Genomic DNA, 14,258 nt, shown 5'->3' on the forward strand with positions numbered 1-14,258 from the left:
GAGGCCTTTCTCTTGGTTCCACTATTATCTCAGGCACACCTGATGGGTATGCTTGAGAGGGCCTTCTCAGTGGCTGCTCCAAGGCTCTGGGACTCCCTTCCCACGGAGGCTAGACTGGCTCCCTCCTCATTACACTTTCGGAAGCAGGCAAAAACTTTTTTGTTCTGGCAGGCCTTTGGAAATACTCCAGACCTGTGTTAATATATTGGATTTTTAATTGTGAATTGCTTTTTACATTTTTTTTAAAAAATGTTTTTACTATTACAGGGGTTTAATTCTATTTTAACTTTTGTAAATTTATATTTATGTGTTTTAATTGTATGTGTTTTAATCTTGTAAACTGCCTTGAGTCCCAACATTGGGGAAAAGGTGGGATATAAATAATAATAATAATAATAATAATAACAACAACCTCAATTTCAGCCTTCTATTCTACACTAAAAGCATTGTTGACGCATCTCAGTGAGTCAATGAGGTCCAAGCATTTTCATACGTATGATCATGTTCTAAGCCTCTCATGTTCCCATTGGAAGTTATTATGAGGTTTCTGTTGCTGGTACTTTCTATAGATCTTTATTAAGGACAAAACTACTAAATTATTAAAAGAATTTTAACTGAACACCAGAAATACAGTTGGAAATGACATCTAGCCCAACCTGCTATTTCTGTTATTTTCCCTCCCCTAAAATCCAGCCTTAATTCAAGGTGCTGCAACCTGAGGCTTTTCCTAGTCTAACACTCTAACCTGTATAACATGTTAACTCTCTTTTACACGCTTGGGAGAGTTAAGTGGACATGCAGAACCTTTGGGACCTTTCAGGGAGGCTGAATCACAAAATCTGCTGAGTGATTAATAAGGACAAAAAATACCTCTAAAATTAATCCTAATGTGCTATACATTTCTAATGATATACTAATTTGGTATCTTTTTCAGCTGTACTATGGAGAGCCCCATGGACCTCTGTTTTTCTGAAGAAGGATGTAGCAGCAGCATAGTTCTTGAAAAACAGGTTTTTAGATCCAAAGTGCCAGAATCACATGTTCAGCTTGCTTGTAACCTCCATTATTGTGCTTTTCCTTTGAATGGGAATGAACTTTGCATTTTGAATACGACTGATGATCCTAACCACCAGGTTAGAAACATATTTCTTTGTAGGTGCTCAGTTCACATTGAAAATCAGGGTTCGAAGACATACAATCCATGTGCACTGCCCATATACAAATAACTTTATAATTAATGGAAGGAGTACTTAGGAGACCATACCCAGTAGCAGCAAATATGATGCTGATGACAATGATCTAAAGTCCAGTTTTCATTTTTAATTATTGTGGCCTGGACAGTATATAGCTTAGTGCTTAATGTCAAGTTCTTCATCGTGGTCTCTGTGCATCACACACTATGGGCTTCTGCGCCTGCGCGGAACCAGTGTCAGGAACTTCAATAGCTGAATAACATTTTTGGCGGGAGACCCGCCCACCATCCTACTGCGCATGTCTGGGGGTCCCGCCATGTCCTTCAGTTCTCTTTCGACCGCACTGCTACCAGCACGCCAGGAGCTTCGCTCTTCCTTAGAGAACAGTTTTAGCTGAGTTTTCTTCCACTATCATCTTCTTCTCCTTCTCCTTGCTTTTCCTACAAACAAACAAGGTTAAGTTAGTTTTTTTCTTCTATTTTTCATCTACCTTTGCTTTCCCTTCTCTACGTCTGACTCTAATAGAGGCCCTTTCAAAAGGTGCCGCTCCTGCAACGGGAAGGTTCCACTCTCCGATGGGCATTCATTGTGTCTCCTACGCTTGGGCGAGTCGCATGTTGTCGAAACCTGCCCACATTGTATGAAGTTATCTCGGCAATCTCGCCGTAACAGAGCTGACTGACTCAAGGCTCTCCTCTGGAAAAAGGTCCTCGAAGCGGTTGACAAACCCGTACCAAAAAGAAACCCTGTCGAGACGAGGCGTATCCGCCATCTCGCCCCCCCGACTCCTCAACCGCAACTGCCGCCGGCGGTATCGTCTCCTCCGCCACCATCGACTTCGCCGGAGCTGACTCCAGCTTCGGTAGAGCCGTCTTATCCTCACTCCTGTGAAATCACCACTTCCAACGAGACTACCCTCCTCCGGTAAGTCAGCTTGCTACTCGCCCATAGTGTGTGATGCGCAGAGACCACGATGAAGAAATGTAGGTTGCTTACTTGTAACTGTAGTCCTTCAAGTGGTCATCTGTGCATTCACACAACCCACCCACCATTCCCTCCTCGTCTCGTTAAGCCTTGGAGGCATACTGCAATCATCATACCAATAGCACATACTTGTACACACACACATATATATATAGGGGTAGGCTGCGTATGTGTGTGTGTGTAAATATATATATATATATATATATATATATATATACACGCATGTGTGTATATCTATATATACATGGGCATACCCTTTGGTTCCAAGATAGCTGCGGTCTCAAGGAACTGAAGGATATGGCGGGTACCCCGGACATGCGCAGTAGGATGGTGGGCGGGTCTCCTGCCAAAAACGTTACTCAGCTGTTGAAGTTCCCGACACTGGTTCCGCGCAGGCGCAGAAGCCCATAGTGTGTGATGCGCAGATGACCACTCGAAGAACTACGGTTACAGGTAAGCAACCTGCATTTTCACTGTGCTTTATGACAAGTGCACCATAGACAATTCCTGCTGACCATGAAGAGTGTCTTTTGGATAAAGCCTTCTGTGTGTTACATTCAAATAGTGTAGGCAAAAAGAATTTCATTATCATAGGCTAGTTCTTCAATCTGAAACTCCTTTAAGATGCTTGCCAAAGCTCAACCTAGAACATTTTTCTGGGGCAATTTAACCCATTAAAATATAGACATATTTACTTGCCAGGGATTAGAATAGGATTATTTTATCTATGAATTGTATCCAATGATGGTCATCCCATTGATGGATGATGTTCACCTTTGGAGCAGAGCGGGAGCAATTTATAGCAATTCCCCCTCCTCTGTGCAGTGCATCACACACCCCAAATCTTCTTCCGAGGGTCCCCCAACTGCTGGCAGATGTCTTCCATCAGTGGAGTGACCACAACTGGATATAATCCTATAGGTTTATATTTTATAGTATGTCTAAAATGTTTGTATCTAATTATTATAAGGCCACAATGCTATGCATGTTGAGACAAATTTTTTTTTGTTTAACTGCCAATGTTCTGGCTGGGGAATGTTGGGTGTTGTAGGACTTTTTTCAGTCTAAACATAGGATTGCAGCCTGAATCACTCTGAGAAAGCGAGAGTTTAACTAAAATGAATTTTTGGAAGAAATTGAGTTTCTCTAGCTGTTAATATATATGCATTTCAAATAACCCAAAACATCTTTTGTCAGCCATTACACTTAATAGGTCATCACCATTCAATTACTGCACTGACATTTGGGAACAAAGTAAATCCGCTCTTCATCTGCTCTGCTTCACGTGATTATGTGATAGTGTGGAATCTGGATGAATGCATGAAGAAGGTGCTACAAGGTGAACTTTATGTCGTATTTTCAATATCATTGCATTATGACTTAACAAAACCTGCTCCATACATGTAGCCACATCAAAGATAACATATGAACAATTGGAAACAAGCTCTCTCTCTCTCTCTCTCTCTCTCTCTGTGTGTGTGTGTGTGTGTGTCCTTCCCTTTACCTTTTCCTCTTGCAACCCTTACTTAATACAATACTTCCTGGTTTTCAAGCCACCATTTTCTATGACATCAATTGTCTTAATAATTTAGTGTTCTGTTTCAATTACTGCAGGGTTAATGCCACAAGGCATTGTGATAGGAACACTTTTGGGAATGGTGCTTTATGTCCGATTTAGTCCAGATGATCAGACTGTGGCAGTATGTGCTGGCAATCGGATATATATGCTAAATGCAAAGGTGAGAGCATATGGTGTCAAAGATATTATATTCACTTTTAAAATTTAGTGTGATATTTGTGTACATCTAAGCAGTGCCAAAAGAGAAGTAGAACTAAGTTGAAAGAAATTTTTATTCTGATGCATCAAGTAGAATTTTTCACGCGTGTTGGAGGAGTACATTATTTGAATTTCTCTCATTTTATATCCAGTGCAAAAGCCACATTGCTCATAATATATGTTTAAATTAAACTGCTACTACAATTTTGTGTATCATTGAACAATATATTAAAGGGGACATTGGAGACAAAACAGCCTAGAAAAAAGATAATGCTGATAAGAGGAGGAAAGAATTGAAACAGAAAAAAATACATAGCATGGGACTATAATTTAGGAAGAATTATTGGGAGTCTCTAAGTTGCAGACCTATTATATTATACTTTCAAATTATTGTTTCTTTTCCCAATTGCATCTGTGTAAACATCACTATTGATTTGGTTTGAATTTAATTTATGTTTGGATAGCCACATAGGATAAGTAAACATCTTAAAATTCTTTCCAGCAGGTAGCCATGTTAGTCTATTGCAGCAAAAACAACAATGAGTCTTGTAGCATCTTAAAGACTAACAATTTTTTCTGGCATAAGTTTCAATGGACTATAGCCCACTTTATCAAATGCATGGAGTATTGTAGAGAGTTTCTGGTTTATATACTGTACATATATTGGTGGTGGTGGTAAGGAATTGTAAACAGTGAGTTCAGAAGGAAATTAAATGCAGAAATTATTGGCAATGACAGTCACATTAGTGTCAATGGGCATTGGCAGAGAAGTAGCTGCTGATAATCCAAACATCCTGACACTACGTAAACCAATTAACACAGATGGTGTGACAAAAATTCTTTTATCTGAATTCATACCTCTGGTGACAGAATTGAACTGGATGATGAATTCTAACTCAGCAGTCTCTTGTTCTAATCTCGTTTGAATTTTCATTGTTCCACAATGGCCACTTTCAGTTACAGAGTATCATGGCAGGCTGAAATGTTTTCCCACTGGTTTCTGAATATTGTCATTTCTGATGTCAGATTTGTGGGCATCAATAGAGAACATTTTAGCCTGCCAGGACAAAACTGTCACTGATCTTAAGGTGCCACAAGACTGTTATTTTATCTTGAAAATCAGTGAATGCTAAGTGTTTATGAAATTAGGTGGATGACAAGTGTTCATGAAACTGAATATAGCATTAACTGTAGAGGACAAAGATAATGCAACAGACATAGGGCACAATCCTCCAGAAATGACTTGTGAGAGTTCCTTTGATATGAATGGAAATGGCACAAAAACACAATTGCACTTTGATATAGCTCTCATTCACTTCAATAGTTCTTGAATAGGAAGCATTCATGGTGGTTTGTGCCAGAAGCCTCTAGGTGAGATTGAATGTGTAAGTTATGTAATTACAATTGTGCATTAGAATTTGGCACAAAACTCTAGTAGCTTTACATAAATTAGTGAACAGAGTCAAACATGACCATTTTAACTTTGAAAATTTATGGACTTTTATTCCTGGATTAATTGCAGGATGAGGCTATACTTGCTGAATTGGAGGGCCATCTTGCTCCAGTGACTGCTGCTGAGTTTTGTACTTGGGAGAAAAATATACTTATATCGGTTTCTGAAGATAGAAGTTTTAAGGCAAGGAAATTGCCTCTTTGTGTGGGTTTTTTTTTATGTCCTATTTGGCTCAGGATAATGTCAAAATAAAAGAAACAGTACTGAAGTATAAAATTGAGGTAATAGTAAAACAAAATCCATGATTCTCATAAGTGGTATAAAACTGAAGACTGGGTAAACTGGATAGCATTATTTTTCTGAATCAGATGTTATCAGTGAACATTAGCGTTCAGTCATAATTCCATTTTCTGTATTGCTTGGTATTGTGTAGGGTTCAATGCCCATCCTGTGAAACGAACAGAAAACCTCTAAATGGTTTCTATAAGTCTATATTTTACTCTTCGTTATTTTTAAAGCAAATGTTGCTCACGATTTGCTTGTTTTGATTTTGTACCTGCTGATGTTAGGACTCATTTTTATCTTAATTTTAGAATTTCTGTAAACCGCCCAGAGAGCCCTGGCTATGGGGGTGGTATATAAGTGTAATAAATAAATAAATAAATAAATAAAATTTTGTGCTCACAATCTTGTTTAATGGCCATTCAAATAAAAGAGTTTCTGATTCAAGCTACCACAATAAACATGCTTATTTGAAAGTAAACAATATTGAATTCAAGATGAGTAATTTCCACAGATGTTTATGTTAAGTTCTAGGCACCAATCATTTTCTGCAGTAAGGAACAACCATCTAGAGTTCCATATGTTGTGTACCTTAGAACAGCAGTGAATACATTTGTTGAAGTTTTGACTTTGAACTATGCAGAATATTAGTTTACATAATATTCCATGCTTGCTTTCATTGTTATCTAAACTGGCTTTTATATATTACAATGTTTTTCAAAGGTATGGGACTATTGTACTGGACTGTTAATATATCAATCAGCAGTAATAACAGGTATGTTTTAAAAATAAATATATTATGGTCAACCAATGTCTTCTTTTAAAAAACAATATTTGAAACAAGAGATGAACATATTTATCCATGCCAGTACTATTATTTGGAGGGAAAGGGCAAAATCAATACATTGTTAGAATTATGGGCTGGGACTTAAATTTAGTTCAATACCATTGCACCCATTCTCCATGTTACTCCTAGTGACAACAATAATGGTATATATAGTTGCCCTGATCCAGAGTCCTCATATATGTTCTAAAACATACATGGAGCTTTTCCATCCAAAGTGCTGCCCTGTGAATATTTGTGGAGGCCACAGATCTGCAAATGAATACCCTACTCAGATAGGACAGATGTTGTATCCATGTGTGCAACGGCACTCCTGTATCCATAAACATCATTGTATTGGGATGACACATTATATTGAATGCTAATTATTATTGGTTTCTGTGTTTTACTGTTGTGCTGATTTGATAGTGCGGGTTTTCAGTTTAGGCTGACTGCTCCTTTCTTTTTCTTCTTCATATTTTGTTCGTTATTTGCTTCTTTTTCCTCAATCTTGGGTTTCCTTATTCAGTTCCCAGCATTACTGCTTGGAAGCTGTTCCCATGGGCTTACTACATATTACATGTAAGTGCATGTAAGTGTTGCCCACAAATGTTTTAGAAAAGCAGCCACTTGAGAGATAAATTGCTCTCCCAACAGATCTCTCCCCCATGGAGTTAAACATGTGTTTGCCCATAAGTGGAAGGCTATTTGGCACAGGAAATTTGTGAGCAGGAAAATAATTAAGCAGCACTCTCCCCACTACTTCTGTGCTCAAAATTCCCTCCTCTGGTCTTGGGAATTGTTCTTTTAGTTTTTTTTTTTATTAAAGCTCTGTTACATGTACTGTATGTAGTCAGCGCCAGTTCTGTGCATCTTGACCTTCATTTTTACCTTTCCACCTTTTATCAGCAGTGAAATAGTCCATATTCTCTTTGGAATAGTTGCTCAGAGAAATTGTTTCAGATCATGCACACATTTATACATTTCATTGCTCACATTCACTAAATTTTTCAATGGGGAGCGGTATATAAATATTCTAAATAAATAATAAATAAATAAATCAAAGTGAAAGACTATTTCTAAGATTGCAGCCTTACTGATGGATTTAGCAATCATATATATCAATGTCAATAGAACAAGATCCACATATTTTAAACTCAGCATCCAAACAACTCTTTTAAATGAGCAAAGATTTACTGCTGTGCATCTTCTTGCTGTGGGCAACTTAACTAATACCATAGATTACAGTATAATACATTAATAACACAGTGGAATTTGTTTGTACAGCATTTCCTCTTCTAAGTCTCTACATTGATGAAGAGAACAAACAGATTATCACTGGATGTGCAGATGGACAGGTAGGAAGCATTTGACTATTGGATTATTATAAAATTAGACAGTAAAATCATGCCTTTTGATTGGCTAGTCCCATCCCAGGTTCAGTTCCTGAGATCTCCAGTTATGGTTGGGAAAACCCCTGTCTGAAATCCTGGAGAGTTACTGTCAGTCTATGTAGATAAAATTGAGATCGAAGCAGCAAGGGCCTGACTCAGTATTAGGCAACTCTGAATATTTGTAAAAACTGTAACTATCAATATAGTATAGGATATTCTTTATATAAGCCATATAGCCCAGTATCTGACTCTCGGAATCAAGTCTTTCTAACAAGAGATATGTAGGACTGAATCTGCAACCATATACAGACAAAATAGGTTTTATCACTGAGCTGTGGCTTCTGGATTGTTGGATTTCTTCTTTGGGACAACTGAAAAACATATATTTTTGTAGTCACATGTTTTATAATGTATTTATATATAGGCTGAAAAGTTCCAACTTTGTTAAAAGTAAATGAAATTCAAGTTTTACTTCATTGACACTTTATTAGTGAGCCAAAATTCACAGTTATGCTTCCTTTACTTATACTGTAATAAATCTAGCCCAAATAAAATTGCAGTCTGAGCTGACATTCTGGAAAGTTGGTTTCATGGCCAAGTTGGAGAAAGTTAGCATTTATATTTGGTATCTTGCCACAACTTTACCGTTGAACTCAGGTGATATCACCAGAACATGCTTACTAAAAGACAAATGTGGAAAAGTGGGTTATTGTAACTGTTTTTTCTCTCTTTCAGTTGTGGATCTTCAGCTTGATTAGCGGGCATCAGTATCGCTGTGTGGTACATATCAACGTAAAGAAAGAAAGAGAGAAGTTTTGCAACAAAATTAGGAAATCTGAACATTTGGGTAACGTGATGCTTCCAGGAAACGTTTTGAGAATTATTGCCTGTTAATTAATGATATGGTTAAAATTATTTTCAAATATATATTTTTGATCAGTATAGATTAGTTGTATGCTCAAATGTCATATACATATATAACACGTGCATACAAATCAAGAGGTTCTATGAAGTAGAGTGATGTTCTTGGGCAGATTGATATGGAAAGAGGCAATTCCTGATACTCTCTGGCACTACAACATTTAAGGCTTTAAAGGTTCAAACCTGCTCTTTGAATTGATCCCCGAAACAAATTGGCAATCAGTGAAGTTGATTGTGGATTGGCATAATATGATCTGATTTGCTGTCCCTCGTTTTTACTAACGGTTTCTGGTACACCAGCTATACCCTTTGTTTGAGAAATCAGACCAAGGCCCTGCCTGGTCTTGATGGCACTGAATTGCTGCCACATTTAGGAAAACCTCACGCTTTCTCTGCTGTGGGATGGCAGAAACTAATCCTGATACAGAGAGATGGTGAGGGCTTTCTGGCGGCCATTTGGCCTGTTGAGACCACCCTCTGCCCAGGTCAGGGCTCTACCATGATGCTGGAGTGAGGTTAGACAGTGGTTGCACTGTATTTACCTCGCTCCAGCGAAAAAGTCCCTGACTTTTTAAAATCGCAGCTTTGTGGGAGAGCCCCACGATGGCTGTGAAGTGGCTGCTGCGTCATATAACTGATGGAGCGCCACTGCGCAGCAACCGTGGGCCTTTCAAAGCATCTAAGCAGCCCCCTAGACACAGTCATTCATAACCTAGTTACTTTGTGTAGGGCTGCCCTTAAAGACAATCTGAAAACTTCATTGGGTCCAGAATCTGGGCACTGGGGTTTTGTCTGGGGCCATCCGATCAGATCGTGCTATGCCAGTCTTCAGTCAACCTGCCTGATTGCCAGTTTGTTTTCATGCAGTCTTCAACCCCCCTCACTGAAGGCTTTTCTACGTGAGGCTTTTAACCTGTCACTTTACTGAGGCTTCTGCTTGAACTCAGTGGGATTTACTTCTGAGTAGGCTTGCTTAAGACTGCATTGTAAATACTGTTTTTAAACTGTCATTTATGTTGCTTTTTTTCTTTTAAAGTTTTTTTAAATTGTTTGCTATTCCTTTAAAAAAACACTTGTAAACAACTTTGAGTAAATTATTATTATTACTTATTATTTATTTCATTTCTATATCACCCAATAACTGCTCTCTGGGCAGTTCACAACAATTCACAACCCCCCCCCCCTAAAGAATCCCACCCTACAACATTGTAAACATTATACAACGTTACATAATACAACATTCTAATAAAAATAGTCTAAAAAAAATTAACATACAAAATGTAAATCAATTTTCATAACTAAAAACAATGTCGGTAAACAATTTCAATAACAGACCTGTTCAAGACAGCTGACATAACTGTTCATCATATGCCATTCAATGTCTGGGAGTAGAGGGCCATGTTGGCGCCAGGTGGGCCTCAGTGGGCATAGTTGGGGGCCACCACTGAGAAAGCCCTCTCCCTTGTTGCCATCTTCAGAGCCTCCCTCGGAAGAGGCACTCGGAGGAAGGCCCCACACGTTGATTGTAGAGTCCAGGTAGGTTCAGGTCAGGAGAGGCATTCTATCAGAAACTGCGATCCTGAGCCATATAAGGCTTTATGTATTAAAACCAGCACCTTGAATCAGGTTCAGAAACATATAGGGAGCCAGGGCTAGCAGGCCAGAATAAGTCTTATGTGCTCAGACCTTCTGGTCCCGGCAATTAATCTGTCTGCTGCATTTTGTACAAGTTGCAGCTTCCGAGCAGTCTTCAAGGGCAGCCCCACCTATAGTGCATTGCAGTAATCTAATTTGGAGATTACCAGAACATAGATTACTGAAACTAGGTAATCCCTGTTCAGATAGGGTATAACTGAGTCACCTGTCAAAGCTGACACTGAGCCTCAAGTGATAGAGATGGTTCAAAGATAGAGCCTCAAGTGATAGAGATGGTTCAAGCTACGATCCTGTTCCTTCAATGGGAGTGCAAGCCCATACATATTAATGTAGAATACTCAGGTTATAAATTATATAAATAGGGCAGTACCACAAATATGTCCTATAAGGGTCTAGTGTTTTTTAACCTAAGTGAGATCCACCACAGACTCCAGCAATATTGGAATTGGGCCCTGAAGTAGGAATGTATGAAAATTCCATTTGGGGCATGAAAACCTGACGGATTTTTCCGGTTCTGCCCTGCAGATTTCGTGCCGTTCTCCCCCCTCCCCACCCCTGGCATCAATTCGTTTCTTCCTCTCCACACAGTACTTCATTTCTTCCAACAGAGCTATATTACGTACTTGTCAAAGAATTCATCAATCCCCACCCCCTTCGCAAAAAAAAAAAAAAAAAAAAATCATCTGGAAGTGCCAAAGTGGAGGATGAAATTGGCAAGTTCTTTGACAAGTATGGAATAGGCTAAAGGAAGTAGTATGTGGAAAATACGAAACTAACAAGGATATTGAAAAGAGGGAAAAATGCCCCTGCAGGACTACATAGTGGACAAGTGGACTTACACAAGACTGCCAATAAAAAAGTATTTTTTTAAAAAAATTAGGACACCATGGAAGTATCCAGTGGTGCCCTTGCTTTGGCGGCCCAAGCATGCCTGTAGTAGCCTGCACACGGCCCCTGCTGCTGGCAGCCACAATATAGTGCTTCCAGTGGCAAGTGCTGAAATGAGCGGAAATGCTCATTGTTCCTGCTTGTTTCGGCGTTTGCCTCCAGAAGTGTTACATCATGGCCACCAGCAGTAGAGGCCTTGCGCCTGACAGGGCTGGCCATGCAGACACCGCCGCCAGCATGCAAGGGCTGGCCGTGCAGGGGTACCATTAGATCAAAGCCTACTTGCACAAATTTCAAGATCCCCCCAAGTTTGCACAAATTAAAGTTTGTACAAATGGCAGAAACTGAAGGAAATGTGCAAAATAGGGGAAACAGAATTCCCAGTGTCACACGTCCCTACTCTGAAGCTGTGAAACAGTAGCCCAATACACATTTTTAAAATTTCAACGTAAACATTTGCAATGTTGTGGATTTTGCTAGGCGAAAAAGTCCTGAGGATGTATTTTTTATTATTTATAATGTGAAGATGTGAAAGTCAAACGTCTTTGCATGTCATCTTAAAAGGAGTCGTGTTCAGCTAACAGCATGATCACATCTGCTGTGTGCTGCATCAGTGGGGCGAATGCAGAGAAGTCAATTGGTATTAGTTGCTCATTGCACCTTCACAGCTATGTGGAAGCTAAGTTTTCCCAACACAGTTGCTTATGCCAGGCAGCTACGCCAGCCCAGTTATCTACTGTAAGTGCGCAAATTTAGTGAAGAGAACATGGTAGGATAGGGACAGAGGAGGGGTCAACTGAGTTGATATCATGTGTGCTATATTCAACGATTAGAGCTCACCCTCATGCTGTTGCAGGACGACCAACAGAAAACACACATGTATTTCACTGTGAAGTAATTGTAAAACACCACCTCATAAATTGTCATACAAATGTGTTCTGAATTAAATCTGTTTATTAACTAATTCCATTTTAATTTTAAATTGAATGTCTTGGTCAGCTTGCATCTGATATGATAACATTGTCTGTTTTCCACAGATGAGATTCAGAATACTCCTAAGATGTATACTCCAAATGATTTAAGAGAAGAAGAAACAGTTGAAACCACTTTTCCAGTTCTCAGAATTGCACACTGTGATAAGTCTACAAATTTAGGTGATGAAGAACACAAGTAAGTGCAATAATTTTGGATTGATTGCTTGGTCTCGTATGTTACATAAAAGAGAATGATATAGATGTATGTAATATTCTATAGTATAGTAGGTGATTTTTTTTAATGTTGTAGTAACCTGAGGACATTATTTTATCGGCATTCATGTTATTTTAATAATATATAATATCAAACCCTTTAATATGAAATAAGCAAATTACAAAGCAAGTCGAGCACTTAAAACAGCATAACTCCTAATCTTGATTTCCTGACTTCATTTCACAGGTTTGATTTATGGCTGTACCTAGGCAGCCAGTTAGCCTCTCCGTTTCCCCTTCCATCACTGTTGAGTCAGCTTTTCTCTTTAAAGATGTTTAAAGTTTAAGATGAGTTTTCAAGTAATTTAAAATGAGGTTTATCTGTTTGTAGAAGGGGGGAGGGCGGGCTGATGAGCCCAAATGTAAGGAAAAATACCAGTTTGAGTATGTACAAACTCCAATTCACATGGTAAGTATTCCCTGCATCAAAACTATGAGATTTAAGAGTATCTCATTGTATCTGTAATGAAGACAAGGCCTGTTTTTTCCTAAAACAATTCTAAAATATACACAAATGTATTTTGGGGTCATTTTACTACCACAAGCCATTTTCCAATTTATCCTGGAGTGGTAAAATGCCCCACAACCTCAAATCCATCTGTGGTATCATAAAAATTGTGTTTTCAACTGAAAATATTAGAATATAACAAACTGTCAAAGTAACATTTTGAGCAAAACTTTTTTATTTTTAAAAGCTCATGTTTTTTGGTTGTGTGGAGCATTTTTCTAACCCCATAAGAAATCTGTCTCTGGTGAGGTAATTATTTCCCCCTCCCGCCCCCCCCCCCCGAAACCCCATGGCTTGTGCCAACCTACTAACAATCAGAGAACTTAAGTCTGCTTCCCCAGACCAGTTTCCTTTGAAAAACTGCATGGGACGTTTTTACACCCCAGAATGTTGCTTATGTTTGGGCCATAAAGATGCCTCCCAAGGCAACTCAGTAGATTCTGTCGATATTTTATGTTCCATATGTGGCTTTGTTTCCAGAAAGAAAACGGCAATAGTAAGAGTAAAATTTGGGGATGTTGTGCCGGTGACTGTACCCAACAATGTCGTGGGAGGTCTGTGTTATAGGTCTACCTCTGTGTAAATTCTGCAGTGTAAAGTGCAATTGGGGTAAGTTTGTTACTCTGCCTGAATGGAGGAGGCTTATAAATAGACATTTTCTTTCTCTCTCTCTTTTTTTAAACTTAGCTTTCCTGCTGTGAATGCCCGATGCTTGTGGATAGGAAGTTCTACTGGTTTATTCATAATCAATATGGCCAATTTCAACTTGGAAGCTGTTTTACATTATAGAGGTACAATTAAATGTTTGTTACAGTTTGATGTGCTTTATAGCCACACTAGTCTATGTGCGTGCGTGCGTATAGAAAGTCAGCACTTCTGTTTAAAAATTCTCTTCATTCATGTGTGACTTTCTTGTTCCTGTTTCTGCTGACTGGTTAGAATTACACAGTCTCTTCAGGGTTGACTTATAATTTTTGTATGATTATTGCAGTAGAAGCTAATGATTTCTTTTTTCTTGCATATTTTGAAATTGACAAATCCTTTTGTAGAAATCAATAAATCTATATTGATTTAAAACACATATGAGGAAAGAAATTAACACAGTATTTGATATAATATGATGTAGTTCTAG

The 14,258-nt window shown here is 38.6% G+C and overlaps 1 protein-coding gene across 1 annotated transcript in view; it reads left to right on the forward strand.

Moving 5' to 3' along the window:
- Positions 1-939: 939 nt before the first annotated feature.
- WDR27 (WD repeat domain 27) overlaps positions 940-14,258 on the forward strand; it is an 88,365-nt gene continuing 75,046 nt past the window's right edge. Inside the window, exons 1-9 of the mRNA XM_063125659.1 lie at positions 940-1,133; positions 3,375-3,516; positions 3,792-3,916; positions 5,477-5,590; positions 6,413-6,464; positions 7,800-7,870; positions 8,642-8,753; positions 12,409-12,541; positions 13,814-13,917. Of these exons, the coding sequence (XP_062981729.1) occupies positions 942-1,133; positions 3,375-3,516; positions 3,792-3,916; positions 5,477-5,590; positions 6,413-6,464; positions 7,800-7,870; positions 8,642-8,753; positions 12,409-12,541; positions 13,814-13,917 (1,045 nt within the window). The 5' untranslated portion in view covers positions 940-941. The remainder of the gene's footprint in view (positions 1,134-3,374; positions 3,517-3,791; positions 3,917-5,476; positions 5,591-6,412; positions 6,465-7,799; positions 7,871-8,641; positions 8,754-12,408; positions 12,542-13,813; positions 13,918-14,258) is intronic.

The sequence above is a fragment of the Elgaria multicarinata genome, chromosome 4, assembly GCF_023053635.1.
Source record: "Elgaria multicarinata webbii isolate HBS135686 ecotype San Diego chromosome 4, rElgMul1.1.pri, whole genome shotgun sequence".
Taxonomy (NCBI): domain Eukaryota; kingdom Metazoa; phylum Chordata; class Lepidosauria; order Squamata; family Anguidae; genus Elgaria; species Elgaria multicarinata.